The 27,576-nt window shown below is 40.7% G+C and overlaps 1 protein-coding gene across 19 annotated transcripts in view; it reads right to left on the minus strand.

The window, feature by feature from the left end:
- The window catches only part of NRXN1 (neurexin 1), a 1,439,010-nt gene that overhangs the window by 353,693 nt on the left and 1,057,741 nt on the right, over positions 1 to 27,576 (minus strand). For all 19 annotated transcript variants that reach the window (XM_088477984.1, XM_088477983.1, XM_088477988.1 and 16 more), the window contains one exon: positions 3,621 to 3,802. In XM_088477984.1, the coding sequence (XP_088334110.1) occupies positions 3,621 to 3,802 (182 nt within the window). The remainder of the gene's footprint in view (positions 1 to 3,620; positions 3,803 to 27,576) is intronic.

A 27,576-nucleotide genomic window follows, 5' to 3' on the forward strand; every position in this document is an offset into this window, starting at 1 on the left:
ATGTGTTACAACATGGGTAAGGGAGGGAAATGTGTTACTACAGAGGTGAGTGAGGATAATGTGTTACTACAGAGGCGAGGGAGTGCAATGTGCTAGTACAGGTGAGGAAGAGTAATGTCTTATTATAGCAGTGAGGGAGGGGATGCATTAATATAGAATGTAAACAATAAATATCTAAGGTCTTCCTGAGTGAAACCGGGTACATCAGCTGATAGATAGATAGATAGATAGATAGATAGATAGATAGATAGATAGATAGATAGATAGATAGATCTACTAGAGGCAAGGAGAGGAAGAAAGAGTTCCTTACTTTTGTAATAACTGAATCAGTGAAGGCAAATCGTAAGAAAGATGATCGTGGTTGTGGTTTTAATCATTAACACAATTTGCTTTACCCAGACAGCCTAGTTTTGTTCCCAATCTTGCTTAACTGTTACAACATTAAACTGTTTTAGGCAATCATCACATCAAATATAAATTTTTAATTGATTTAGAAAATGTTTTCCCTCATAATATGTAACGACAGTACAAAAAGTACGTCTGACATACTGAACCTACAATACACAATTTTGTTCTGAGTCCACATTCAATATTAGGACAACAGATCATTTGCCAAAGTACTTACCTAATATTAAGCTTCTATGTGAAACCTTTCTTGGGAGAAAGAAATTGCAAAATATGTGATATTTACTTTCCTAGACCAAGTTTAAAGCAAACTGCTTTTATTATATGCTGTAAGATTATCCAAGGGACCAACATCAGATTCCCTTTCAGGGAAAATAAAACTGTACAAAGCCATCAAAGGCAGCCAGATTGGAAAATAAACAAATATTGTTCTAAAAATTTACAGCACTAAAATCTCCAAGTTGTCCTGTGGGATTACAACATATAATAAATCATTTTTTTCTTTTTGTTCATGGGAATTTTAGCACTAGATAATGGTTAAATAAGAAAAACGTGCAAAATCTATACATTGATTAGGCACAGAGGTGAGCAAAATGATCAAAACTTTTAAAAATATTTTTCTCATGCCAGCTTAGCTGGCAAATATTGCTGGTGAAATTCAGCCTTAAATGTTCCCAGTCATCAACTACACTGCGGCATTAATTAACCAACAGCTTTATGCACAGACCAAAATTTCCTTGAAATGCAACTTTGCTAATAAGGTGCTGAGTTGTAAACTGCGAACATGCCAAGAAAAAGTTGAATCTAAAGTTGGCATTGCCGGAACGGTGTTCTGCAAAATGATCTGCTGCACCACAAAGTCTGACTTGTGCAATAATAATAATAATAATAATAATAATAATAATAATAATTTAACAGGAAGACAGTGTAAGGTGAAGCAACAAGAATCAAACACGTTGACTTTATTGTTTTAAGATGTGTCTGTATATTAGTTGTTAATACAGATGTGTCTTCGTACACTGTTGCTCAAGTCACGCCAAATACCCCATCCTGTGCATCAGGCCCAGGGCGCCTTGGCCGCGACGACCATGTTATTTGCTCAAAATGTGCGATTTATTTGCATAAATAAAACTGGAACAGACAAAACAACATTGCTGGTTTGCACTGATCAGTTTGATGTGCGGCACTTCAGTGTAGACTTGTCTAGCAAGGATGAATACGCCACTAACATGTGTGTTTAATTATGGGTATCCCATTGTATATTACATTGGAAAGTTTTGAACTGTAGGAAATCGGTAACAATGACAATTTAGGGGCTGATATATAACGTACACATAGGTTTTATTCTATATTGGTGGATATTCCACCACCCAATCAAGAAAATGTAAAAATCCACTATTTGTTCAACTATCCTATTCAGGTAATGGTCATGAACACAGATCCACATACGTGTATTAAAATTTACATGTAAGAAGAGTCATACCCTTAGAGGTATATTTACTAAAGCAGTGGTTCTCAAACTCGGTCCTCAGGACCCCACACAGGTCACATTTTCCAGGTCACCCAGCAGCTGCACAGGTGTAGTCATTACTCACTGACACATTTTAAAAGATCCACAGGTGGAGCTAATTATTTAACATTTGCGATTCTGTGAGGAGACCTGGAAAACATGCACTGTTTGGGGTCCTGAGGACAGAGTTTGAGAACCTATGTACTAAAGTGAGCGTTTTTAAGAAGGAGATGTTGCCCATAGCAACCAATCAGATTCTACTTATCATTTATCTAGCACCTTCTAGAAGATAAAAATTAGAAACTGATTGGTTTCTATGGGCAACATCTCCACTTCTAAAAACTCTCACTTTAGTAAATATACCTCTTAGGTCCGTATTCAATTTGAGGCGAAACCGGGTTATCGTCATTTTCGCCTGTTTCAATTATCCCCGTATTCAATTTCAAAGACTTTTCGCCGATGCGAAAAGTCTTTGTTAAAAAATGGGGATAAGTTTTCACCATGTAATACATGGTGAAAAAAAGTGCAGAATTGGGGTTTAGGGGTGCAGAAAGAAAAAAATTGCCTGCAGCCTTTTTAATGTCCCCTAAAAGTAATCTGTGTAAAAAAAAATGTAAAAGGACACCCCAAAAACTGTACTTTAATTTTGGGGGTAAAAAAAAAGAGTTTTAAACTAGTGAAATTAATTCAGGGGAGGGTTCCCAAGTATGCGGCAGGTGTTTTCTAGAATGTGGGTAGTAGCAGCAGGTGCATTTTTGAAGAATTTTAAAATCTTACTTTAGGGACTTAAAAATATGCTTGCACCTATTTTCATGTACCCCAAATTTGATGGGCATAGTTATTTTTTCCCAAAAAAATTGTTACATGCTATTCTTCATCTGTTCTTAAAAGCCGCATTTATGCACCTGTCGCGGCTATTTAAAAACCTGACTTCCCTTCAGCAGGCAGAAACGGGGGTACCCATAGTGATCCCCCATGTTAGGACATCTTTAGGAGGGTGCTAGGATGATTTCCCAAAAATTTACAGGACTTTTCGCCTGTTCCAGTTTCACTGGGCCCCGTTTTGGAGTCCTTACAAATTGAATACGGGGATAAGCGGGGATGCGCGCAATACTTTTCACCTCAAATTGAATACGGGCCTTAGTGTCAGTATAATTTGTCTTGAAATGTATATTGCATTATTATGTGTACAGTACATGTTAGTTATTTGTACTATAATCCTGCAACTGCTAAAACCAGTGGCGGCTCCAGAGGTGAGGCTGCAGCGCAGTCCAAATTTCAAATAGGGGAACCATACCAACTGTCATTTTAAACGCTGCCAAACATTGATAGCTGGGACTCACTGGCAGTTGGTGTGGCTCCCCTATTTTAATTTTGGACTGCGCTGCAGTCCCACCCCTGAAGCCACCACTGGCTATAACTACTAATTGTATCACTAATATCACTATTACTAGTACAACTAAGTACTAATAGTGGTGACAGCATTGATAGTATATTGAAGCCTCAGAGAGTAAATTAAATGTAACTTTGGTGTGAACCAATAAATAAATAAAAGAGTAAAATACATTCATAAAAAATGACAGGTGATTTAAAGGGTATATAGCTATAGTATATCAGGCATTATAATGCAGAGTCACCACCTGCACTGGCAGCATTAGACCCATACAAAGTGCAAAAGCATGGAAATAAAACATGTATGACTTACAATGTGCAGCTCTAGGTAGTCACCCAGTCCTGTAGAGCTGTCCACTCGAACCAGTACGGCTTCTTTCTGTACCGTGCTAAACCCTATAGCCAGCCTGTCCGCCCGTGTGCTGGGCCGATCGTTGGGGGGCCATGTGTATGTTATTTGTCCTCCTCCTTTACTAAAAATATACGTTGTTCCAGCTGTCAAAGGAAACAAAAGGAAAATATAAGTATGATAAGACATCATTGTAGACATTTTTTCAAAATAACAAAACTAAAAAAAGTTCAATAATATTATTAAACACAAAAGCAAATATAAATAGTGGAAAACTGTTAAACACTGCTTTTAATACAATATATATTGTAACTTTCATATTAATAGTTAGATAATATGGCCCCTATTATAAATTGGCATTAATATAATTTATAATGCGGGTAATATATCCATAATAATACACGTTTTTCTAAAGCCATTAAAAGATTAGCTCATATGTAGATATTATTTATAGTAGTTTATACAAATAATATTAGCATGACTTGTGCATCATAATCTCATTAGTGCTTCTGGGTAATGAAATAGTCCTACATAAAACCGACGAAAATGATACAATGTGTCACAGCATTTCATGTCCAGCCAGTTAAGATGTAATACAAAGTTAGGTAGTACAGGTTGAATCTCCCATATACAAAATGCTTGGGACCAGGGGTATTTTGGATATCGGAATATTCCGTATTTTGGAATATTTGCATAAAATAATGAAATATCTTGGGAATGGAACCCAAATCTAAACACAGTGATTTTATGTTTTATATACACCTTATACACATAGCCTGAAGGTTATTTTATACTATATTTTTAATAATTTGTGCTTTAAACAAAGTTTGTGTACATTGAACCATCAGAAAGCAAAGGTTTCACTTTCTCAGTCATGCTAAAAATATTCCGTATTTCGGAATATTTGGATATGGGAGACTCAACCTGTAATGTATTACCCATACGCAAGGGCACATTGTCATTATTTATTAAAGCGCCAACATATTTTGCAGGACTTTCCAATAAGAGCATATTAGTCAGGTCTGTAAGACTTGTCACATGAAATCGGAAGGTTCCAATGTATACACATAGAAACTCCATGCTGGGAAGACCCTGCTTTGAACCATATGCCCAGCCATAGCAATACCAAGCCCTGTTCCACCTTTCCACCAATAATATTTTTTTTTTAGTTGCACACACTAGGTTTGGCTGATGAGAAGTTGAACACAAGACAATTTTGCAGATGTATCTACATGTTTTTGCACTGTGCATTCTCCGGTGCAGCTCGCATATGCCACTCTATGGGCAGCACAGATGGTGTAATGGTTAGCATTACTGTCTCACAGCACTGATGTCCTGGGTTTGATTCCGTCTACGGCCCTAACTGTGTGGCGTTTGCATATTCTCCCTGTGCATGCGTGAGTTTATTCCGGGTACTCCGGTTTCCTCCCACACCCCAAATATATACTGGTAGGTTAATTGGCTACCAACAGAAATGAACCCTATTGTGTAGGTATGTGTGTGAGCATGTGATAGGGATTATAGATTGTAAGCTCCGCTGGGGCAGGGACTGATGTGAATGGACAAAGCGCTGCGGAATATGTGTGCGCTATATAAATAGCTGGTAATAAATAAATAAGCGATGATGAGTCCTGCGCATTTCAAGCACATATCCACTTGCAGCTGAAGGGTTCTAAGTGGTAATAGGGCGTCCACATAAGGCTGTGTCACCGGAACTGCGAACTATGGGGAGTTCTTGTGCGCATCGTCACCCCTTGTTTTCAGACTGAACTTTTGCACCATGGATAGGGCTGGAGCATGCGTGCACTGATAATGAAACCAAGCGAAGGTGTGATCTGGCCGCATTCATTGGTAGAGCTCAGCATACTGGAGAATATCAGAAGGTAGTTCCGTGCACACAATGGGGGAGAGGTAAATTACATCCGACTTGCATTCAACTCTGTATCAGTTCCATATTATTTAGATGCACATATAATATGCACAGGCAGAGTTTAGACATATTCAGTACATAGCTACAGATGTGTCCTCGTACACTTAGCCTCACTGAGTGAGCCGCCAGCTCCCATGTGATTTGGCTTTTTAGATATACACTTGTATATACGTGCTGTATGTGTGCATCTGAGGGGCCTATTCATCAACACTAAAATAACGTTTTTAAGGACATTTTCCTTAAATAACGTTATTTTGGTATTCATGAACAGACTTAACACAGGAGATATCACAGATATCTCCTTGCTAAGTTCCCCTGCGTTAATTTCCACACGCCCCATACATTAGTATGGGGATGTGGAAATTGTGGTATTCATCAAATTCCGAAAATTATCAATTTTCAGAATTTATTGCAGTTACTATTCGCCACTGTGAGGTGGCGAATAGCAGAATCCACTTACCTGTATCAGCGCGTGCAGGTCCCCCGACGAGTCCCTCCGGCGCTCTGCTCCGTCCTCAGGCTCCGGAGGCTGGTCTGTCATGTGTGCTCCCCAGCAGAGCACAAGAAAGTTTAGAAAAAGAAAAAAAAATGTTTTTTTTTCTAATCTGTCATGTGGTCTGCTGGGAAACCACATGACAGACCAGCAGGACGGAGCCGGAGGCTGCTGCGCGGACAGGTAAGTCGGGGGGGGATGGTGAGCGGAGGGGGACGGGTCGGGGGGGGTACAAAACTTAACGCATCTGTAGGCAGTGCTGAGCACGCGCTGGTTTTACAGATGTAACAGCGCATGCGCAGCAGTGTTTCCAGATGCGATAAGGTAGTGTAGGCAGGGAAAAGTATCTATTTCCCGAAAAGCTGCCATCGCAAAAATGACAGCTTTTCGGAATAGATACTTATGGAGAGGTGGAATGATGAATTCCACCTATAATTAGCTAGAACTCCATGAGAGTTCTAGCTAATTATCTCCAGAGAATTTTTATGTTTAATGAATAGGCCCCTCTGTCTGTATATGAACCACAATGTAACTTGGCATGAAGACACGTTGCGGTCGCTGCATCCTAGCCCTTGGTATACAGATACAGACTCAGTTGCACCCAGATATATATATAAGTGTCGCAGTTCACATTAATCAGCGCAGACTTGTGAAGCGGTTTGTTGCATCCGATTGCTACTAAGACACATTTTCGGCCAAAAAAGATGCTCAGCGCAAGCCCAGGCACATGAGACCTGGTGCTCCAAAAAGGGCTGTTTAGCACGACTGCAGCAATAGTGTATTAGGACATATCTTTGTAGGTTGTATACACACAATGAGTGGACATATATACAGTATATAGCTTTAGGGTATATACATACACTGTTTAGATGCAAATATGGCTTATTGATGTACTAACATTGTTTAGATGTATAAATAGGCCGTACATAAGGCATTCCTACCAGGTGTCCAGATTTTGCCTGGACAGTCCCACTTTTCCAGAATTGTCCTGGCATCCCAGCGGGCCATAGCGTAATCTAAACAGTGCATCTCACCACTGTCAGCAAAGCCTGGAGGACTGCCCAGCAGATTGGTGTGCCCCCGACATGAGGTAGTGACACGCAGACTCCCACCTGTGCCACCAGGCCACGCCCCAGTGCCATGAGGTCATGCTAATTTTTCAGGGTCCCTACTCACAATTTAAGAATGTTGCTTTCTCTTTCTATACGATATTTAGAATTCTCATATGTACCCCTATTTTTTCTTCCTTCCTTCCTTCCCTTCTTCTTGTCTGTACCTCATATTTGTTTGAAAATTCCATAAAAATGATTGATGTTCGGAATGTTGATTGCAAAGTTAAAAAAGAGCAAGTAGATTTGCACCATGCAATCCATGCTGCAATGGAAGGGGTGCAGATACTGTGCATTTATTATATTTGCATGTAGGGTGAATCCTGGGTGCTTTTGCCGGTAGCCCGCAAATGCCGGACAGATTTTTTTTTTTTACATTGCAATTTAGATTTTGGACGCGCCTCTCCCATATCGAAATCTCTCTGCACATTATTGATCTGCCCCCTCTGCAGTGCAGCATGAATTTATCCCATAGTTGCCGACTTTCTGGCTGCTCCTTCCCGGGAGGGAGCAGCCAGATCGGCAGGGCAGAGGGGGGAGTGGCCAAAAAAGGGGGCGTGTCTGGACGGGTGCCTGACGTTTGTAGGCATCATGGGGGCGGGGTCACGCGAGCACGTCATTTTGGCCCCGCCCGCACTACACAATGCCTATAATACAGGCATTGTAAGGCAGGGGGCGGGGCCAAAATGATGCGAATTGCGTCACTGGTTGCCCTCCCAGCGGGGGTTAGGAGAAAATTGCGGGGGATGTCGGTGGGGATCGGCAGCCGCCGGGAGGCTTGCCTGCCTTTCCGGGGGGGCGGGAGCTGCACCCGATTATCGGGAGGCTCCCGCCCAAATCGGTATGGTAGGCAACCCTGATTTATCCATGGGAATAGGACCTTTATAAACACACATTCCTGCTATTCATGTTCAAGGTAAATGTGAGCTTCAGTATCAAAACAACATTACACAACTGCTTTAAAGGCATTTTCAAGTCGGTTTTAAACCACAGATTCCCAACAGCACAGTATCCATTGTCTTTACATGCGTTGCATCAGCTCCTCTGAAAGCATCAGCTCTTGCACTTCATTCTGCCTTATTTTCAAACAGAGTTAACCTACATCAGCACATCACTTGTCACTCCATTTTGTTTCTTCACTCTTGCTATGACATGCAATTAAAGTGAGTTGCCATAGCAATACATAGAAATATATCCTGTTTGATGTTCCATGGGGATGACTGGAGCCAAGAACCTTGATAACTTCGCTTACATCTGTAGCAGTACAAATAGTTACTGGAAGTACAGTTTCTGCTTTGTGTTGCATTGATTCCATCTATTGCTGTTCTCTCATTGTATTGTATTACATACACCCTCTCATTATATTATATTACATGCACGCAATCTCTTTCAAACAGTAACTATGTTACAAACACCTTATACGTTTTAAATAACAGTATCAGGCTCTAAACTCCCCAGAGTAATTGATTTATTTTATTCTACATCAATATTCACTGAAGAAAACTATTCTTCACGGAAAACGGCAGCATGTAGCAGGCTGTGCATATATTAGATTGACCAAAAGCCAAAGAGTTTCATTAATCTGATATGCAAAATGTTAATATTAAGGTTTGCTGTAATTTCAGTTATATTTACCATGTTACTAAAGATGGATATTTCCACTTTTGGGGAACTGCCCTCCTCCCTTTATATGGTCTCCCCTATAGGCACTTTGGTTGGTATGATTTCCCTGGAACACACCCGTCTCCTGCACATGTTGCATTCGCCAAAAGCCAAAGCATAGGACCTTCTAACTGTATGGGCTCAGCTCCTGTCCAATCAGGCACCTGATTCACTACACACCTCCAGCCTGGCCAATCGGAATGTACCGCTCAGTCCTATCCCCTGCAGTGACAGCTCTTGTGTTTCCCAGCTGTCATAAGTAATGCTCCAGTAGCTAAGTGGAAGGTACTGTAATGATATGGGAACTGAGGGAGAAGTGGTAGGCCTTAGGGAGAAGTGGTAGGCCATAACCATAAATTTAAAACAGGGGGGGGGGGGATAAAGGGAGGAACTCTACTCTTGCCAACCCTTGTGAAAAATGTTTGAGCCCATTTCAATCAAATGTTTTGATATTAGACAGAAGCCAAAACTATAAATCTTACTTGTATTTACAAATGGTCAAAGCAGGAACTCTGGGATGACTGTTTAGTAGCCAAGTTAGCAGCCTGGGTAAAAAGTTTGCTAATAAAAACCTGGTATAAACTGATGGCAGTGCCCTGAGTACACAAATGCATATAGGTAAAGAGAGTTCCTGGGACAGTGTTCTGCTCTCCTTTCCACATTATTTATTAACATATATTAGCTGTTTGCAAATGTTTAACAATGGGATCAATAAAGATGGAGTTATGACCATGTATGTATTGTATACAGCTTGGATGCTGAGAGGTTGGAACCTGGTGAAGACAGTGGAGGGGATGAACATACATGTCGCCTGGAGGGGGCTAAAAAGAGATTTACTGTAAATATGTCCATAGCGCTTGGTTCTGAATATTAGTATTAATCAGAGTATGCTTATTGCCTTTGAATTGTTTTCATTGCCATATCCTGTATTGTAGAGCACTGGAGTGTATGTTGGCCTAGGGACAAAGCAGCCTGTGAATCCACTGGGGTCCAAGTAAGAGATCAAATTAAGTTACTTCTGCCCAGCCTCTTGTATTACTTCAAAATACATTAAACAAAATGAATCTCCAGAGATCATACTACGAGTATCATACTATGAGTACATTGGTATTCAATGACAACTGATATGAACTCTGATCCCTCTCACCAGGGTCAGTGATGTCACTTCCAGAGAGTTTTGGCTTAACACACATCTACAGTCTCCAAACACTTCTGTTATTTCCCAGATATATTCATCACATACGGTACCACCTCATGATGAAAACAAGGACACTCATGATGACTCTATAACAACATCACAACAATGTCCATAGCCAAAAATGTACAGTACAAGAAAGGAAAAAGGTGAACAGGGATGCACAGGCCACTTACAGAAAGAAGAAAAAAAAACTTCAGAAAAGAAAAGGTGGGCACATCCCAAAAAGTAAACATGAAAAGAAGGAAAAAATGCCAAAGATAATCTACGTACTGCAGGGGCAGAACTATGGGAGACAATGGAGGCGCCTGCCGCTGGGTGCCAGCACTAAAGGGGCACCTTCTCCATTGTCCACAATATATTCACCCAACTTAGGGCTGTAAATATGTTCCCGGAGTGTACTGACATGGCCGCCCAAGACATGGCACCTCTTCCCGGCACCTAAGAAGCCACCGTACAGTAGTGGAGAGATCCGTGACAGACCATCAGCTGCCGCTTCTGTCTATCTATAGCATGTCCCCGCTCATTGGTGTCACTGTCCATCAGCAACTTCTTCTGCCAGTGTGACACTTACAGAGCCCCCCCTCACCCACAACTCCCTGTCCCACTCCCCGAAAAAGGGTGTTTTTGGGGGATATCCTACAAATTTACTTTAATAGAAACAAATTCACATATTCTATATTAGTGTTTTTTGTGTGGGTGGATAGATAGATAGATAGATAGATAGATAGATAGATAGATAGATAGATAGATAGATAGATAGATAGATAGATAGATAGATGATATGCACCATATTTATTTTCTCTTTTTTATGAGGGGGTCACCAAATTATAATTTGGCTTCGGGCGTCTGGGATGAACTTCACCACTGACGTACTGTATATAATAAAATCAAGTGCTGATAAGAGAAATAGACAGGTAATGGGGAGAGAATAATGAGGGGGCGAGAGAGGATTAGAAAAATATTGTGTTGGGGGAGGGTGCACTGAAGAGAGAGAGAGAGAGAGAGAGGAGGAAAAAGAGAGAGAAAGAAAGAGGCAAGGGGGAAAAACAGGCACCACCAGGGACAGCATTTCATAAAATGACAGCATGTAATGTATTGTTGTGTGTTGCTTTGTTACATTCTTTAGGCTGCAATGTTAGCATCAATTTTCCACTAAAAGGTGCGCCTGATAAGAATTACATGACCATTATCAGTCAACTCATGCACCACACATTTCAAAGTAGAAAGTAGAAACTGGGCACAGAGCCAAGTGACTTGAAATGTTGATAAACCCAATGGATCCATAAGTACTAGCTCCCTAGATACAAAATGTAACACTGGGGCACCTGATCAGAGCTACCTTTTAGGCAATCTGCCATCACTGGCAATGAGTTTCACTTAACAAAGCCTATATACTCTGAGAAATGCACACCTTCATGTTTTCAATTGGAGGCTATAGATGGCAGTATTTAATGAGATTTAATTTTACAATGCTTTTTGCTCCACCAGGATTCAGAAGAAGACAGTCTTTATCAATTAACAGATTTTAGAATGTTTTGATTGGAGGTGAAAACAGGTACAGCCATCAAGAACACCCTGCCTACTGAAATAGATACATCAGCTGACATTAATGTTCAACTAAAGTCTAAGGGGTCTATTTACTAAGCAGTGTTAGGAGACAGAGTGAAAAGTGATAAGGTGCCAGCCAATCAGCTCCTAACTGCCATCTCACAGGCTGTGTTTGAAAGATGACAGTTGGGAGCTGATTGGCTAGCACCTTATCACTTTTCACTCTGTCTCCTAACACTGCTTAGTAAATAGACCCCTAAATGACTACCATGTACATAGAAGCAGCTTTTTTAATTAAGTTTAATTATCTACAAAGGATTACCAGCAAAGTGATACACAGGGAAATGATCGCTAATCATAAAATAATTTACATTGCTAATACTTTTTAAACTATATTGTTGTTCTTGCTAAACATTAGGTTTGCACAGATTCACACAGGCCGGGTAGTGTGGGGCCAGGTAATTCCTCGGTGGGCCCCACTGCTTCAAGGTCCCATCCCTTTCCATGAGGGGGGGCATAGTAGGACACAATGGGGGGTATTCGGGGGCGCATCCCCAGTGGGGCTCCTGTCAGAACACAGGAGCCCCATTGGGGAACTGTTTAATTAGTGGCAGCTGGTTTCTACTCTGAAGAACCAGCTGCCAGCGCCTGAACTGTGGATGCCGAATTACTCCCTCCCCTCTCTGCCTGAGTCACCGAGCCCTCACCCTCCTCCTCTTCTCTACCTTGTCTGTCTACTCTGCTAATCCTGCCTATCCCTGTCTGAGACCCTGCCCCTCACCCTGAGTCCCTGCCCCTTCATCTCCTGTAGCCTGTCTTTGTATATTTATTTCCTGTCACAGAGGAGCATTGCAGATACAGGACACTGGAGCTCCACAGAGGCAATAAATATACTTCCTCTGAACAGGTAAGTGACAGTGGAGGTGTGTAAATGTTTTAATGTTATCTAGTGAGGTGGTATAATTATACAATGGGGAGGGGTGTATTTGTTTGCTTTTCTGGGGTGTTGGTTTGTGTTTTAATATTGTATGTGGTGGGGGTGGTGTATTAATGTTGTGTGTGGGGGGGAGGGTCTATCATATTATATGTGCTTTATGGCGGTCACTGATTGGTCTCTGTATTATATGGCATTCACTGCAATGCTCTCTGCATTATCTAATGGTCACTGTAACACTCTCTGTATTATATGGCGATGCTCCCTGCATTATATTGTATCATTGCGACACTCCCTGCATTATATGGCAGTCACTGTGATGCTCTCTGTATAATATGGTGGGCATTGCAGCACTTTCTGCCACCCCCCGCAATCAGCTGGCCACATCTCTTCAGCTTTGCACTGCCTCCCTTCCCCTACCTTTGCATTCCCCCTGTGAACCCTTCATGCCCCAGTCTGACACTGGGTTTGTATTGCACAAAACAAGTATACAATAATAGGACTGATTCAGTGTAGCATGCAATTCCATTTTGCAGAAGGATCTTGCGATTTTTAGCACTGACCATGCACCCTTGCCAAGTGTATGCAACTATGAGCAAGTACAGGTGATTAAAATCTTACACATCTCAGTCTCAGTTCCACTTGCAGCTGAAGTGGTGTAACTGGGCAGCAACGGAACCGGGCTAGTGAAAAAACTGATGACCGCAATGATGACTATTTCCACAAGTGGATGGATGGAAAAGGTGCACCTGCATAGTTCTGCAAATTCTGAAAAAGGAATTAAGATCTACATTTATTACTAAGATCTACAAAATGCCCATAATGGGACCACACTTGGGATCAGCATATTGGCAACTCCAGTCTTTAGGGTGTATAAGCATACATACCTACATGTTCTCATGTGGCTGAGTGAACCTGCACAGAATAGACCTGTGTAGACTGAGTCAGTGGAAGAGCAGAACTTTTATTTAAAAACAACTGTCACAGATTATCAACCATCAATGGAGATTTTGATCAATAGAGATGAAAAAAACATCGTTACTGTTGTGTTAGTGTTTGTTTAGAGCTCAATAAATTGTGTAGGAACAGGGAATTTTCTTGTAATCTATGTCCCCTAAGAAATAGAGGAAAGTAGTGTACAGATGTGCTCGGACAGTTTCCTTGCCTTGACATGCCTACTTTGTTCTGCAAAGTGCTCTTATGGGCAAAGGTGACAACCGTATGGATCTGAGAGAAAGAGAGAATTGATGAGTACAAGGAATTAGAGCAGAAGGGATTACACAGAGGTCGCTCTCAACCATATGTGCAGAACATGACATTTACAATACATGGTTGAATTGCAATCTGGCGGACCATTTCTCCGCAGAGCTGCAATTACCTTGATAGCCATTAATTTACATAGTCACTATGTCCATTCATAACTGGGTATAATAGAGGAGAGTTTTTTATTTAGGGAAATAATCATTTTTAGCTTTCCTATAAATATATATTTACATTTTAGGGGCATTTGTTATAGTGCAACATGGCTTATGGCAACATGCTCTAGTGATGTCACTAGTTTCTAGTAATTTCATAGGGTAAACACTGGGCCATAGTGTTACAGTATTTATCAATAAATGTTTGCCACTGGGTAAAATATAATTTCACATTGCCCAGTAACAGGGGTGTCTTAAGGGAGATGGGGGCCCATGTGCATTTGCCCCCATTCCATCAAGCAGCAGATCCCCCTCATACCTGACGGTGCCATATTTCAGGTGATATACAGTATTTATGGAAAGAAGGTGAATGAGCAGAAGAAAGTAAAGACTCAACGTATGAGGAAAGGGCTCCGCAAACCAGCACAGTAGCGTATCGGTCGTGGGTGGAGGGTGTCCAACATGGGACCCCTCTGGATCCATGCTACCATGTGCTTTGCATGTTCTGCACCCATTACAAATACTCCACTGTCCATTGATCAGGGGATATATTTTTAACCTGACAAAATCAAGACTTACAAGCCTATTTATAAAATGGAGAGGGCCCTATCTTCGTGTCTTCTTCAGAGACTGACTTTTTCACTTTCCAAAGGGTCACCGCTAGAGGACAGAATCTCCGAGCCTCATTGGTGACATCTTCCCAATGCCACGCACTGGGAACCGTGAACTCATGATGGCGATAACAGAAAAAAAATATGAAAAATGCTTTGTTCTTTCAATGGCTGATAGCATTAAAATATATATTATTTTTTTTCAAATTAAATTTTTTTTTTTTACTATATAGTTTATTTGTTTTAGTGGAACTGAAGCTTAAACCCAGGCTTTCAGCTCCACTGAGTGTGACAGCCTTATTGCCGTAGATTGATAAATAGGTCCATTAGAGCTATATCCGTCCGGAGATCAAACAAAAATGCTCCGAATATTCTCACACACTATGTGCCCTTATAGATCTTGTTTTTGTTCTAAACATTCCTCTGCATAATAGTAACTGACAGCAGCTTTACTGTAAAATAAAGCTCATGGAACCTACATATATTGAATCCTCTAATGTATCATCAATTAAACATACAGAATGCTTAGTTTTCATTGAAGCATATTATTTGTCATTCTGAAGTAGTGCACTGTGAAATGACAGTCAATTAACTGATCGTTGATTAATTATCCCATTGATCTATTCTATCTGGGCTCTGTGCAAATATGCTGGCAGAAAGACTCCGCTTTCTAATCCAAGATTCCGCTGAACAGCAAAGGTACAAGCATGGAACGACCGTCTAACCTGCCATTTGCTTTATGTACAGAATGTTAATCTCGCCTCCCTCCAATACAGATAGGGAAACTGCTGATAAAATGCAGATGGAAATCAAAATTAAAACTGTCAATACAAGAAGAGTGAGAGCGTCTCATTTCAGGGGAAAGTGTTTCGCTTGGCTGCAAAACTGCCGAATACATTTTTAGCAGATGACAGGATGCCATTTGTAAGACCTGATAATATAATGATAGATATGTAGTTCCAGATAGAAAATAAATAACAATAATAAAAAAATAAATAGAGCATCTAAAATCACAGTGATACAAAAAATAAATAAATAAAACAGATTTTAAAAAATATTTTAAATTGGAATATGAAGGTTTTTTGTTTTTTTTTACCATTTCAAGCACAAAAAAAAATGAAAATGGAGTTGTCAATTGAAATGTCAGATTTTTCAATGCAGGTAATAACATGGTTCCATCTAACATACTTTTATTGCTAAAGTTCCCTGTAAAACGATAAAATCAAAGTCATTTTTTTGATTGTTTGGGAGGACATCCATCTGTATATTTATTTCTATGTGTGTTTTAAACAGTAAAATCAATCTGGGGAAACATGCCTTGTGTAAGAGTTTTATGGGAATTATAAAGCAATGCTATATCAGTCAGTATAGGCTATTACTGACTCAGGATGCGTAACTCATTTAAAAAAAAAAAATACATATTATTTATTTACTCCACAACTCCGCAAACAACTAAAGAGCTAAGAGATTAAAGGTAAATTCTCTCTTTAACTATAACTGGCTTGCTTCAATACTGTGGCTGAGAATTGTAGATAAAAGTTCTCAGCAACATGAAAATAATAAAAATGTTCCCCTATTGCAAAAAATAACTAGATATTTAGTTCATAAATGTAAAAGTTGGAGATATTTTCATTACCTCTGACATTTAGATACTGATATTTTCCATGAGCATATGCCTTGGTACTAAAATGGGTGTGGCCAGGACATGTAGGGGTGTGGCAATGCATCTTTTGAATTAGAAGCCCCATCAGTAGATTGGCAATGTGCCACTGAAGAGGGAATGTCGCCCAAACTAGGCAGAGACCTGGGATTTTGTTCCCTCACCCCTCTCTGCACACTTCGGGGTGATGGATCTAACCTTCTACTAAGGACAACCAACCAGACTCGAGCTACCTTTTATCAGCAACAATCTAAAAAATGTTATCTAGAAGCTGATTGGTTACTATGGCAACTTATCTACCTGTCCCCTTTAGATGGTTTCAAATATCTACCCCTTATGGGAAGATATATGAAACCTTTGGAATCCAAGTTGCCGCAAATTGTGACGTCACAAACCATATTAACAGAGCAATTCAAGATTGCTCCAGAGCAGGAAAAGCTGCTCCCAAAAGCAGCTGTTCCCACGAGCCCTAGTTAGTAGTGGTGTAACTTTATACAGCCGGGTCTGACCTGAGTTCACACATGTGCATGGAGCGGCACGGGAAAGGGGCAACAAGGAAAAGCGCCCACTGAAGATGGAGTAGGTTCCCGCAGTCAAACTTTGGAAACTTTCAGTATACTACTATATTGGCACTGCAGACAGTATCACAGTTACTAGATACTGTAAGCAGTATATATCCACAATATCTCATGTATTACCTTCATGACGCCTTTGGATATGATATGTCAACAGTTATAAGATCAATATTCATCATGTAAACATGCCAAAGTCAACATGGTCATAATGGTGCATTGACCATGTTGACACTCGTCATGTAGGCAGTAATGAAATGTCGACATGTTAGTATGTTGACCCTGCTGGTCCAGCAATGACTTACTGTACTGCTCCCGATGGCTGCAGCAGCTTCTGCATCCCAGCGGTCAAACTCCCCCTATCATATAATCCCTACCCCTAACCCTCCCTCTAGTGAATAACCTTCCACAGCCTAATCCTAACCTCCCCCCTCGGCCTAAATCTACTGTCAACTTTCTGAGAATGTTGACATTTCACCTATTGACATTCTGAGAATGTTGACACGTTGCCTGTTGACATTTTAACAATGTCGATCTAATAACTGTCACCATTGTGGTGTTGGCATTGTAAATGCTGACATTGTTATTGTCGACCTTTGGACTACATCCTGACAATATATTGCAGTAAGCCATTCCATAGACCTTTGTTATACGTTGTGTCTTAAAGCACTGCACACACAAAGCCTTCATTACAAGCCATTGAAAATACAATTGAGTTGCGAAAATGAATATACAGTCATATTTGCTCCATTAAACAGAATAACTGATAGAATACCATATGAAAGGAAATAAATTCCTAATTTTATTCAAATTATGTAGCATTTAAATTGCGGTATTACCTAGAAATGACTAAAATAACACATTTAAATTTCTAAATTATGCAGTATTATAGTTCAATTGTCAAGGGATATAAGCAAGCAATAAAAAAACAAGTTATGGTTCAAAATAACAAATAATGAAATAAACATACTTGTTTTAAGATCTTGCAGAGAATTCTACAAAGCACAATATAAACAGCACAATTTACAATTTATAGAATCTCATGATTAATGGTCTTGGTCTATCATACTCTTATCAGTGCCAGAGCACAGGGATGGCACCCTGCCCCCAGCACATCAGGCATCATGATATCACAGAACAAGCTTTGGAAACAGGGAGATAGGTGACGGGCACGTCCTAAGAAAATTCCCGGTGCATTTCTATGTAGTGGATTGCCCCTCCAAGCTGGAGATGGGTGCCACTGGGGTAATGGCCATGTCGCCCCCTTGACACTGTGACCTGGGCAGCAGAACTTGTCACACAAACATCATTGGCCCTGTACTGTAAGATATTACAATTTCTAGGGTAACCACTCTGACAGGGCAATTCAGTCAGCTGCCATCTGCGGTCACAATGTGCGACTGCACATATCACTGCTTATTATGGTACCCCGGCCCAACATCACAGATTTTCCTCTGCCCCTTTAAGCTGTGCCAGAGAAATGGTCTGAACTGTTTCTGATTGAATTGCCCCCTAATTATCCAAACCATGTAATGTTATCTTTGCAGGGCTTTAAAGATTTGAATCGCTACTAGGATGGCTCAGTAGACTACAGGACAAAGTGACAAAGATGTCAGTGAATTAGCAAATATACCCCAAAGGGTTTGAAGCCACTTTGTGAAATGACCAATGAACAAAAAAAGTGCGGCGATTACTAGTGGATCTCATAGCTGTTTAGCGTATGCTTTGAGGCCTTCAAAATTTCTCCTTAAGAAATAACAATGGTGAAGGTCAGTATCAGTGTAAAGTACATAGCTAACTAGGACTGTCAAACCCATTGTGCTGTAGGCTGACAAAACAATTTGTAAAACCATGGCCAACCATAATCCATAGAAGCACATATATAAATGTAACAGGAGAATTTTGTACTTGATAATATTGACATAAATACTTGATCTTAAGTTCAAAAATAGAAGATTATAGTACAGGTGACTGTTCCCATTTGACTTTTGAATTGGTGGTGGTGGTGATGATTATGATTATTATTTTTACTATTATTAATAATAATAATAATGAAAATAATAAAGTTTATATATAGGGTGCAACATGTGGTCCATAGTGCCACAGAAGAGAAAACAATAAGACAGTACAGAGTAAACAGTACAAAACCGTACATTACAGTAACAACAAATAGCAAATTACTCTACAACTTGCAACACAACTATGGATACAAGGGGTACAGGGGAAAGTAGACCTGTACCCATTGGTGTTGGCACAACGAACAGGTTTAGAGTCACTAAAGGTAGGAAGGAAGCGAGGAGGTGGTGCCTGGGGCAACGAGCCCAAGCAGGTGTGGCGTGTAGCTGGTGTGCAAGAGCAGTGGTGGGAACAGGAGGGAGGAGAACCCTGCTCATAGGAGTTTACAATCTAAAGGGACTGATGGAGACAAACAGATGACATAGGGAGTGAGGCAGTGTAAGGGGAGCTGAGGGCAGGAAGTGAGAGTGGGAGAGATGGAGAAGTCAGGAGGGTGAGGTAGGCTATGTGGTGGGCTGATATGCTTTTGTGACAGGTGGGTTTTCAGTGCTTGTTTGAAGCTATGCAGGCAGGGGGATAGTCTGACAGAACTACGGAGATCATGGGAGAAATCTTGGATTCGGGAGTGAGAAGTGGCAACCAGTGTGGAGTAAAGCCAATAGTCATTGGCTGACCGGAGGTGGTGTGAGGGAGTATGTATGGAGTATGTATGGATGAGGTTGGAGATGTAGGGAACAGTGGCATTGGAGAGGGCCTTGTAAGTGAGAGCCAGTGGAGGGCTTGGCAGAGAGGGGAGACAGAAGTGGAGCGGATGGAGAGGAAGATGAGCCTAGCTGCAGTGTTGAGTACAGATTGGAGAGGAGTGAGATCATGATGGGAGAGAAGACAGATGATAGCTAGATAATTTATAAATGCAGGATGGTGAGAAAAACTATTGTCAACAGCGCACAACTGCACCAGCCCTACTCTCAGTGCAGGAGAACCGTCTATAGCCAGACAGATCTCTGCCTACGCTAACACCTCTCACCAGGCCGCACAATGTGTCCACAGAATAATTATTACTGCAAATGCCCAGTTACACCCACTATGTTGCAAGTGGAGAAGCGACTGAGGCGCTTACAAATCCGAACAGAACGTATTTGCTCAAACATGTCTATGTGTAGACTGCTAAAAATAGTGACTTTATAGATAAATGACCATAAAACAGGGCTTGCAAGTTGCTATACAAAATCCCATTCTAGGATAGATGCTCTAACACATATTTAAGATAGGTAGAATCTTTTGAGACATTGAGGTTGTCCATCACAGATGTATACAGCAGATCCAAAAGTTTGCACAAGATTTTTTTTCTTCTTCCCGAACAGAACTCCAGTACAACAAAATACAGTAACCATCGGCACTAATTGGCAGTCATTGGTATTCCCATCAGCAAGAGAACCACTGAAGAGTCTAAATTAGCAACGGACTCCACACTGTGATTATTTTTTCTCACACACTGTACAAAGAAGTAGGAAGCGCTGCTGTATTACATTCTCTGCGTGAACAGATGACTTCGCTTTTGGGGGGTTTTCTTATGTTTTTTCTTTTTTCTGTCAAAAAAATTTTTGCTACACTTTTCGAAGGATACTTAAACAGATATCCCAGTGATCACTGCACCTCATCCTCATCATCATTATACGCATTTCACTGATCCCCCTTTAAAAATGAAATTAAAATTGTTCACCCCTCGCCTCTCCCTTGATTATTCTACTTGCATTTGCGAGTGATTTCCACTGGCACAATTTTCTCTCTAGCCTTCACCAGCTTCCCTGACATTCACATGCTGATTGCTTCAGCGGTAAAGGGAGACTTTTATTATTTCATGATTAAGTGACATCTGATTTCAAACTGGGGTCTGGCATATAAAAGGAAGACCGCTTACTTCATTTCTTGGCATACGGTACATTGTTCTCTGCTATTTGCTCCAATACTTGAAAGTTAAAACACTCATAGTGTTGCAATTTAGGAGAAAACAGGTAATTATGTATTCTATGTTCGACTTTTAGCTGACACAAAAAGGTTTAACCCTGATGTGTCAAATGTAGCTCGCTACTCAACTGCAGAAATCCGGCAATATCAAATCATTTCCTGTTATTCGAAGTAAAGTCTTTCATGTCATTCTCAAACTAGCTTATGCACAGTAATGTTTGGAACCAAGTGGCATTTTAACACTTTACTTGGTCACTTTCATGGTAACTGTGTACATGAGGGTACACACAGTCAGATGCTAACTTTCAAGCAGGGGTGTTTTAAGAGAGGAGCATTAGATCTGGCTTTGGGCCATCATTGGGGCCATCATTACTGTGCATGCGCGAGTCACCGAGAAAATGTCCGCCTCCATTTTCTCAGTGATTTTTGCTGCTCTGCTACACCAGTCCGGCGTTGCAGAACAGCATTATGGAGACTACGGACAGGTAAGTATAACACTTTATTGGCGCAGGGTGTGCGGTGTGGGCACCATGCACCCATCATAGCTACGTCTCTGCTTTCAAGATGCCTTTCACAGCATTACTGTGGTGTGCTTTATTTTGTCAGGATGGCAGACAATTTTCACAAAACAAAATAGTTTCTCCATGGCAATGCCTAGCACTAAGCTAATGTAGTCCAACTAACTATCAAATCAGTCAGCTGGTCCAGCATAGACTGCCCATCCTGCACCATTTTAAGGCTAAACTCCAACCTATCTCGATCTTATCTGACTGGTGTTAAATCCATGTACTCAGTCTGTTACTTCCTTCCTTTCCTATATAAACATGATAAGCTTAGGTGTTTTGTTTGACTTTGTCTGAAAGCAACCTCAGTCTGAACCCTGCTAGCATCAATTAAAGCGGAATCTCTCACAAAGGCATATGGTAAGTCCCTTACTCTGCCACAATAGCCAAGTACCATAGTCAATAATATGAGCACATATAGAGGGTTATACAATAGAATACAATGCCATAAAAGGCAGCAAAAAAGGCAAGTAATCTAAATAATTTTTCCTCTCAAGATAAATGGGAGCCGATTTATAAATTTCCGTATGTTTATAGCCACATATCGCGACAATAAATAATTTAATGGCCCTATTTACTTAAACTCTGTAGCAAGGACAGTGGTTTTAATAAGAGACTCCACCTCTTTCAAGGTCTGCAAATCTGGACACTTAGGAGATATAATATTATTATGTAGTAACTCTCTTATATAAGCCAACTTATATTTTAGCTAGAACTATAGTATATTTATAGATCTGCTTTATATGCTTTCTTAATTCTTTCCGTATTTACTATTAATAAACTGACTAATTGAAAATATATTAAAGTATGCATGTGGGTATCTTTTTATTACTGCAAAAGCATTTTCTTGTCTTCGATTAATACAAAGCATTCCACAATATAGATTTCTATTTACTTTAATACTGCTTTACTTCCAAAGAATTTGTTGTATAATTGTTATCTTTGTTGTAACAATGCAATTTAAAGACTGAATTTAAATAAGATAGTTGTAGTCGGGGAAACAGTCGTCCTTTTAAGAGTGTGTTTTGAATATTAACATACCCCAGCAAATTAGTTTGCGCTCATTATCATAAGCAATTACTTACTGTTTAGATGCTTCTAATGTTCTTCTAGCAAGTAATTTGCAAGAATTAAAACACAAATCTAAAATACTTTTCTACACTGTGCAAAAAAGATTGGGTTAGGCAGGAAGGTCATGTATACATTAGCTCCTTCTACATAAAAGCTTTTAAATGGCTAGCTTTTTTTAACTGAATAGAACTGAATGCAAATACTTTATACATACAATGGCGTCACTGGGGTGGTGCGGACCATACCTGGTGACACCATCCGAGGGGGTGACATGAAAATTGTAGAACTGCTCTTCTATTTTGGTGTCACCCCCTTGGATGGTGTCACCGAGGGGTGAGCAGCAGTACTGGATGACGCATGCATTTACGCATCATCCTTTTCACAACCTCCTGTATCTGGAGAGGTTGGGGCTTCCCAGGAGCTCCCAGAGTTCTGGGCAAACACAAATCGTGAGGGGATGGCTCGAGGTCACACCACCAGAAATGGGACAACAAAGGGAGCGTGGCTTCATGGGCACGAGGTCACACCCCTTTTCATTGTAAAAAAAGAACTGGTCAAGCAGGTGACTAGGAAGTAGGCAGCAGGTCTAATCAAGTGGAGGGGGAGATACCAAGAGGCCAGGAGGAATCAGTATTGCTGAGGTTCCAGGGGTCAGCCGTTTGGTCATTTACTTATCATTGTAAACTTATATGTACATGACTACTATTGTTATTAATCATTTACTATTTTGCGCTCCCTTATCTGTTAAAACTCATATATATATATATATATATATACATAAGTACTTTTGTTTATACTAACCATGTGTTTAAGCTATAAGCAGACACATGTGATCACTTGACATACTGTAAGAAGACACCAACTTAAATATATTGTGTTATGTTATTTGTATTGCAGAATAGATCCTTTTACTAACAGGAATGTTTGAGTGATGCATCGTCCATGGACACAGGTACTAGCTTACAGATAAAGGGCCTGCTCCTGAGTCCCACACGAGTGCGAATGCAGCCGCATCTAGCAATGTAATGTACACTGCGCATGCTTTGCAGGCTGCATACTTATCTTTGCGAACGTACTCACGGTCCAGCGTTGTTCGCGTCGCAGCCATTCCTCTCCGTTTGCACCATGAGCATTTCTGGGTGACAACTGTGCAGCAACCATGCGGATACGAGCAAGAGAAACATTCCGAGGGAAAGTCAGGGAGTGTAGCCAGAGTTACTAGCTACACTGCGTCTGCTATGGGGATGCCCAAATCAGTCGCCACTCCTAGAATGGGATAGGTGTAAGTGACGATGATAGTGATGAAGGCTGCACTAGTGGACAGAGAAGTGGGGAGGTGCGATCATATAGAGATCTGTGACTATACGCACATTGTGGGGTCCATTTATCAAAGTATATTTGAGGTATAATTCCCAAAAACACCCGTTTTCGGAGGTTTACGTCAAATAAGTATCCCCCATATGTATTAAGGAGGGTCCGCAGCAGGTATCTCCGACACATCCGGTGTCCCCAGATGCTGACATAGTGGCATAGCCAGTCCTGGGGGTGTGGCCATACCCCACTCTCAATAATATGCATTGATAATAATGGGTACGCCACTAAGGAAGAGGGGAAGCAACATGGTAGATAATGTCTAACTGGAGTGTGACAAGCTTGTCCAAGCTATTTTTGGAAAAGATTCAGACTTCAGTTATCAGGGAATTTCAAATTATGTATGTCCTGGTAATAGTGGGCATTGAGAAAGAAGAAGGGTTATTGCAGAATAATGATTATAGCAGAAAAATGGTGCAGTTCACCCTTTCTACTGGAGTACACTACCACTAATTATCTGCTGGACAGCTCCACTGCAGTTTGCTTATAAACTTGGTAAAGCCGTACCCTGTAGAGCAAGGTCACCCATAGAACAATGATGTAGGATAACCATTGTTTTCTTGTATTTAAACGTTTCAACTTCATACTATATAAGGCAAATAAGTAGAGGGCTGCAATACTCAGTTATGGGCAATGACCTTTTGCCAAGCAATGTAGGGCACACATTTAATTGATGCAGTTGTTTTGTACAGCTCATTCCTGTATTTCTTATGGCCATTATACTTATGCTAGTTCCATGCTTAGTTTCAAACATTTCAATAATCTGCTATCTGTATATAAAGGACATATGCAGGTCATATTATGGCCCTACACAGGGGAGAGAAGAGGCGGTGGGGTCCGCACGATGGCTAGGCCACCTTCAGCATGCAATTAAGTGGGCAAGTACATAGGGGCCTGGTATTTAAATCGGGGTATGACCACGCCCCCACATGCACTACCATACTCCCCAGTATTTGGACGCAAAAAATCTCTTGGTGGCTCTGGACCTACAATACAATGATTTGTAATCTGCTCCATCTCCCTCTTTATATAATTGGTGCTGCAACATTTATAATCTTTGGAAAATATAATATGCCAGTAATAAATATGTAGAGCATGTCCTATGTATAACATATTATTGCCAATGTTTTGTAAGAATATATAGATTTATTTAAAAACATGGCACAAAATGACATGTAAGCAATGGCAACCAATCAGATCTTAGATTTTTGTCAATCTAATGACTGTTAGATAACAAAAGCAAATATCTCATTGGTTGCCATGAGTTTAAGAAATTCAGTACATTTGGCACCACCTTACTAAATAAACCCCCCCAAAAAATTAATAACAAAGTGCAAATAGGTACATTTTGCACAACTATTAATAATGTCATTTATTATATAACCTAAATTAAATAGTGCATTAACATGTTATAAAAAAAATGCAGGGGGTGTGTCACTTAGATGCTCTTTAATGTGGTGGTTTCCCAGGCAGAAAAGTTCTGGCTTCTCAATATGTGTACCACTCTCATAGATAGATAGATATATATATATAGTATAATTATAGATAAGAAACACTGTTTCTTTGTCACGCTTCAGCTGTAAAATCACACTTTTATAGGCTGGGAGCCAATTTTCAATAATATGTAAGCTTTTGCTAATTGAGCACCATGACATTGCTGTCTCACAGTACCGGGGTCTTGAGTTAAATTCCCTACCAGGGCAAGGGTTCTATATGTGTGGAGTTTGTATGTTCTTTCTCTATTTACATGGGTTTCCTCCAAGTGTTTTCCTCCCACACAATATACCAGTAGGTTAACTGGTTACTGACAAAATAAACCCTATTGTGTGTGTTTGTTTGTTAGGGAATTTAGGGCCTGATTCAGACCCACTCGCGAGCGGCTGTCCACTCGCAAGTGGGTCGATGTTATGGACTGAGCATGCGCACGACGGAGGGAGCTCCGTCGTGCGCATGCGCCAGACACGACGAGCGAAGGAAAGTCCTTCGCTCGTTGTGTCCGATCAAAGGGGGCGTGCTGTCAAAGTTGATTGACAGCACGCCCCCTTTGGTGGGCGTGCCGGGGGCGTGCCTCCCTGACGGGGGCGTTCCCATGGGAACGCCTCCCGTCAGAAGCCGGCCCACTGACATCACTAGTGATGTCAGTGGGAGTGATTTTGGCTCTGATAGAGCCAAAACCACTCCGGAGCTTGCGGTTGAAAACCTCAACCGCAGGCTCCGGCTCGCAAATTCGATGGTCGCGATGGTCTCGACCATCGCGACCATCACAATGCACGCTCGTATAGCCTGTGGGTGGTGACCCACAGCTATACGAGCGTCCAGGAGGACGCTCCATGAAAATGGAGCCCGGCCCTCATTCAGAGCGTGCGCTCTGCTCAGAGCGTACGGCTCTGAATGAGGGCCTTAGACTGTAAGCTCCAATGGGGCAGGGACTGTAGTGTATGTGAATTAGTCTCTGTATTTGGTAGTGCTATATAAATAAGCAACAATAATAGTATATATGCCACTTATAGAAAACTTCAGCATTTAAAACCACCTATGTGATGCCAACTTTACAGTGTTAGCTGCACTATGAAGCTAAAAAGGAATATGGAGACATTTATACAAGGTTACCAATATAGCTACATACAGATGTAAGTAGGTCAGCACACTTCAAAGTCATTACGTTGATCACGGTATACCTGTCATCTAAAGCAATATTCAGTTTATAACAGTGCTTTAAACGTCCTAGGCGTTATTGACAATCTTTCAGAATCTGGCGTCTCTCACTTTTAGCTTGGCAATCAATAAACAATGTAACTAATTTCTGCTAATTACATACTCCTTGATTCTATAATGATTATTAATGAGGAAAAACTTAGCCGTAATTACTGTTGAAATTGCCAAAGCTCATTTGAAATGGGAAAGTTGTTGATTTTCTTTAAGTTTTTTATTGATTTAACTTTCATACAATGTGAAGCTCTCTTTGAATGACCTTGACAGAAGAAGCTTTTAGCTTTCCCAGCAAATAACACACAGGAATGTTACAGTGTGAACACGATTTAGGCCTTACAGACGTATATCTTCTATTTTTATATCTGAAAATTTCAGTCTCAAAGGAGGATAAACCTATACCTGAAGAAAGTAATGTGACCCACAGTTGTCATTACAGGGACTCACTAACAATGTCCTTAAGCCATGCTCTCCTTGAAAATAATTAAGTCCAATTTCCTTGGCTAAGTCACCTTTTTTGTGGATGTACTGATAGCCGAAATAAAAAAGTGATTTATAGCTGGCTTCTAAGAAACATCTAATGGCAAATGAATCACAAGAGGAACAGCCTGCATGGGACTGCATGCAAACAGTTCAGGGCTGTCTAGAGATATCTGTCTACAGTATATCAATATGACACACAATAAGAGAGCCGGATAGGGAGCAGTATACTATACATAGGAAAGACATAACACAAAACACAGACAAATAAAACAGCAAAATAAAATAAAGTTATGTATACTCATAGTTTATGTTATAGTTAGGAGATAGGGCTCAATTTAAAATTTCATGGCTATTCACGGCTTTTCGTCTGATGTTTTACTCCCTATTTATATTACTTGTAATGCCGGGACAGACCACAGAGTAAAGATCTGTCCGGGCAGAGAGAAAACAAAGGCAAAAGGCAACAACATATGTCTGTTGGCCACTGGGCATGCACATGCGAGAGTAAGCGCAAAATGGGTGCCGAAGGGGTCGGGGGCACAATGCACTGTGGGGTCTATGTACTAAGCCTTGGAGAGAGATAAAGTGGAGAGAGATAAAGTGGATA

This window comes from Taudactylus pleione, unplaced genomic scaffold (assembly GCF_031769625.1).
Source record: "Taudactylus pleione unplaced genomic scaffold, aTauple2 ptg000206l, whole genome shotgun sequence".
NCBI classification, from domain to species: domain Eukaryota; kingdom Metazoa; phylum Chordata; class Amphibia; order Anura; family Myobatrachidae; genus Taudactylus; species Taudactylus pleione.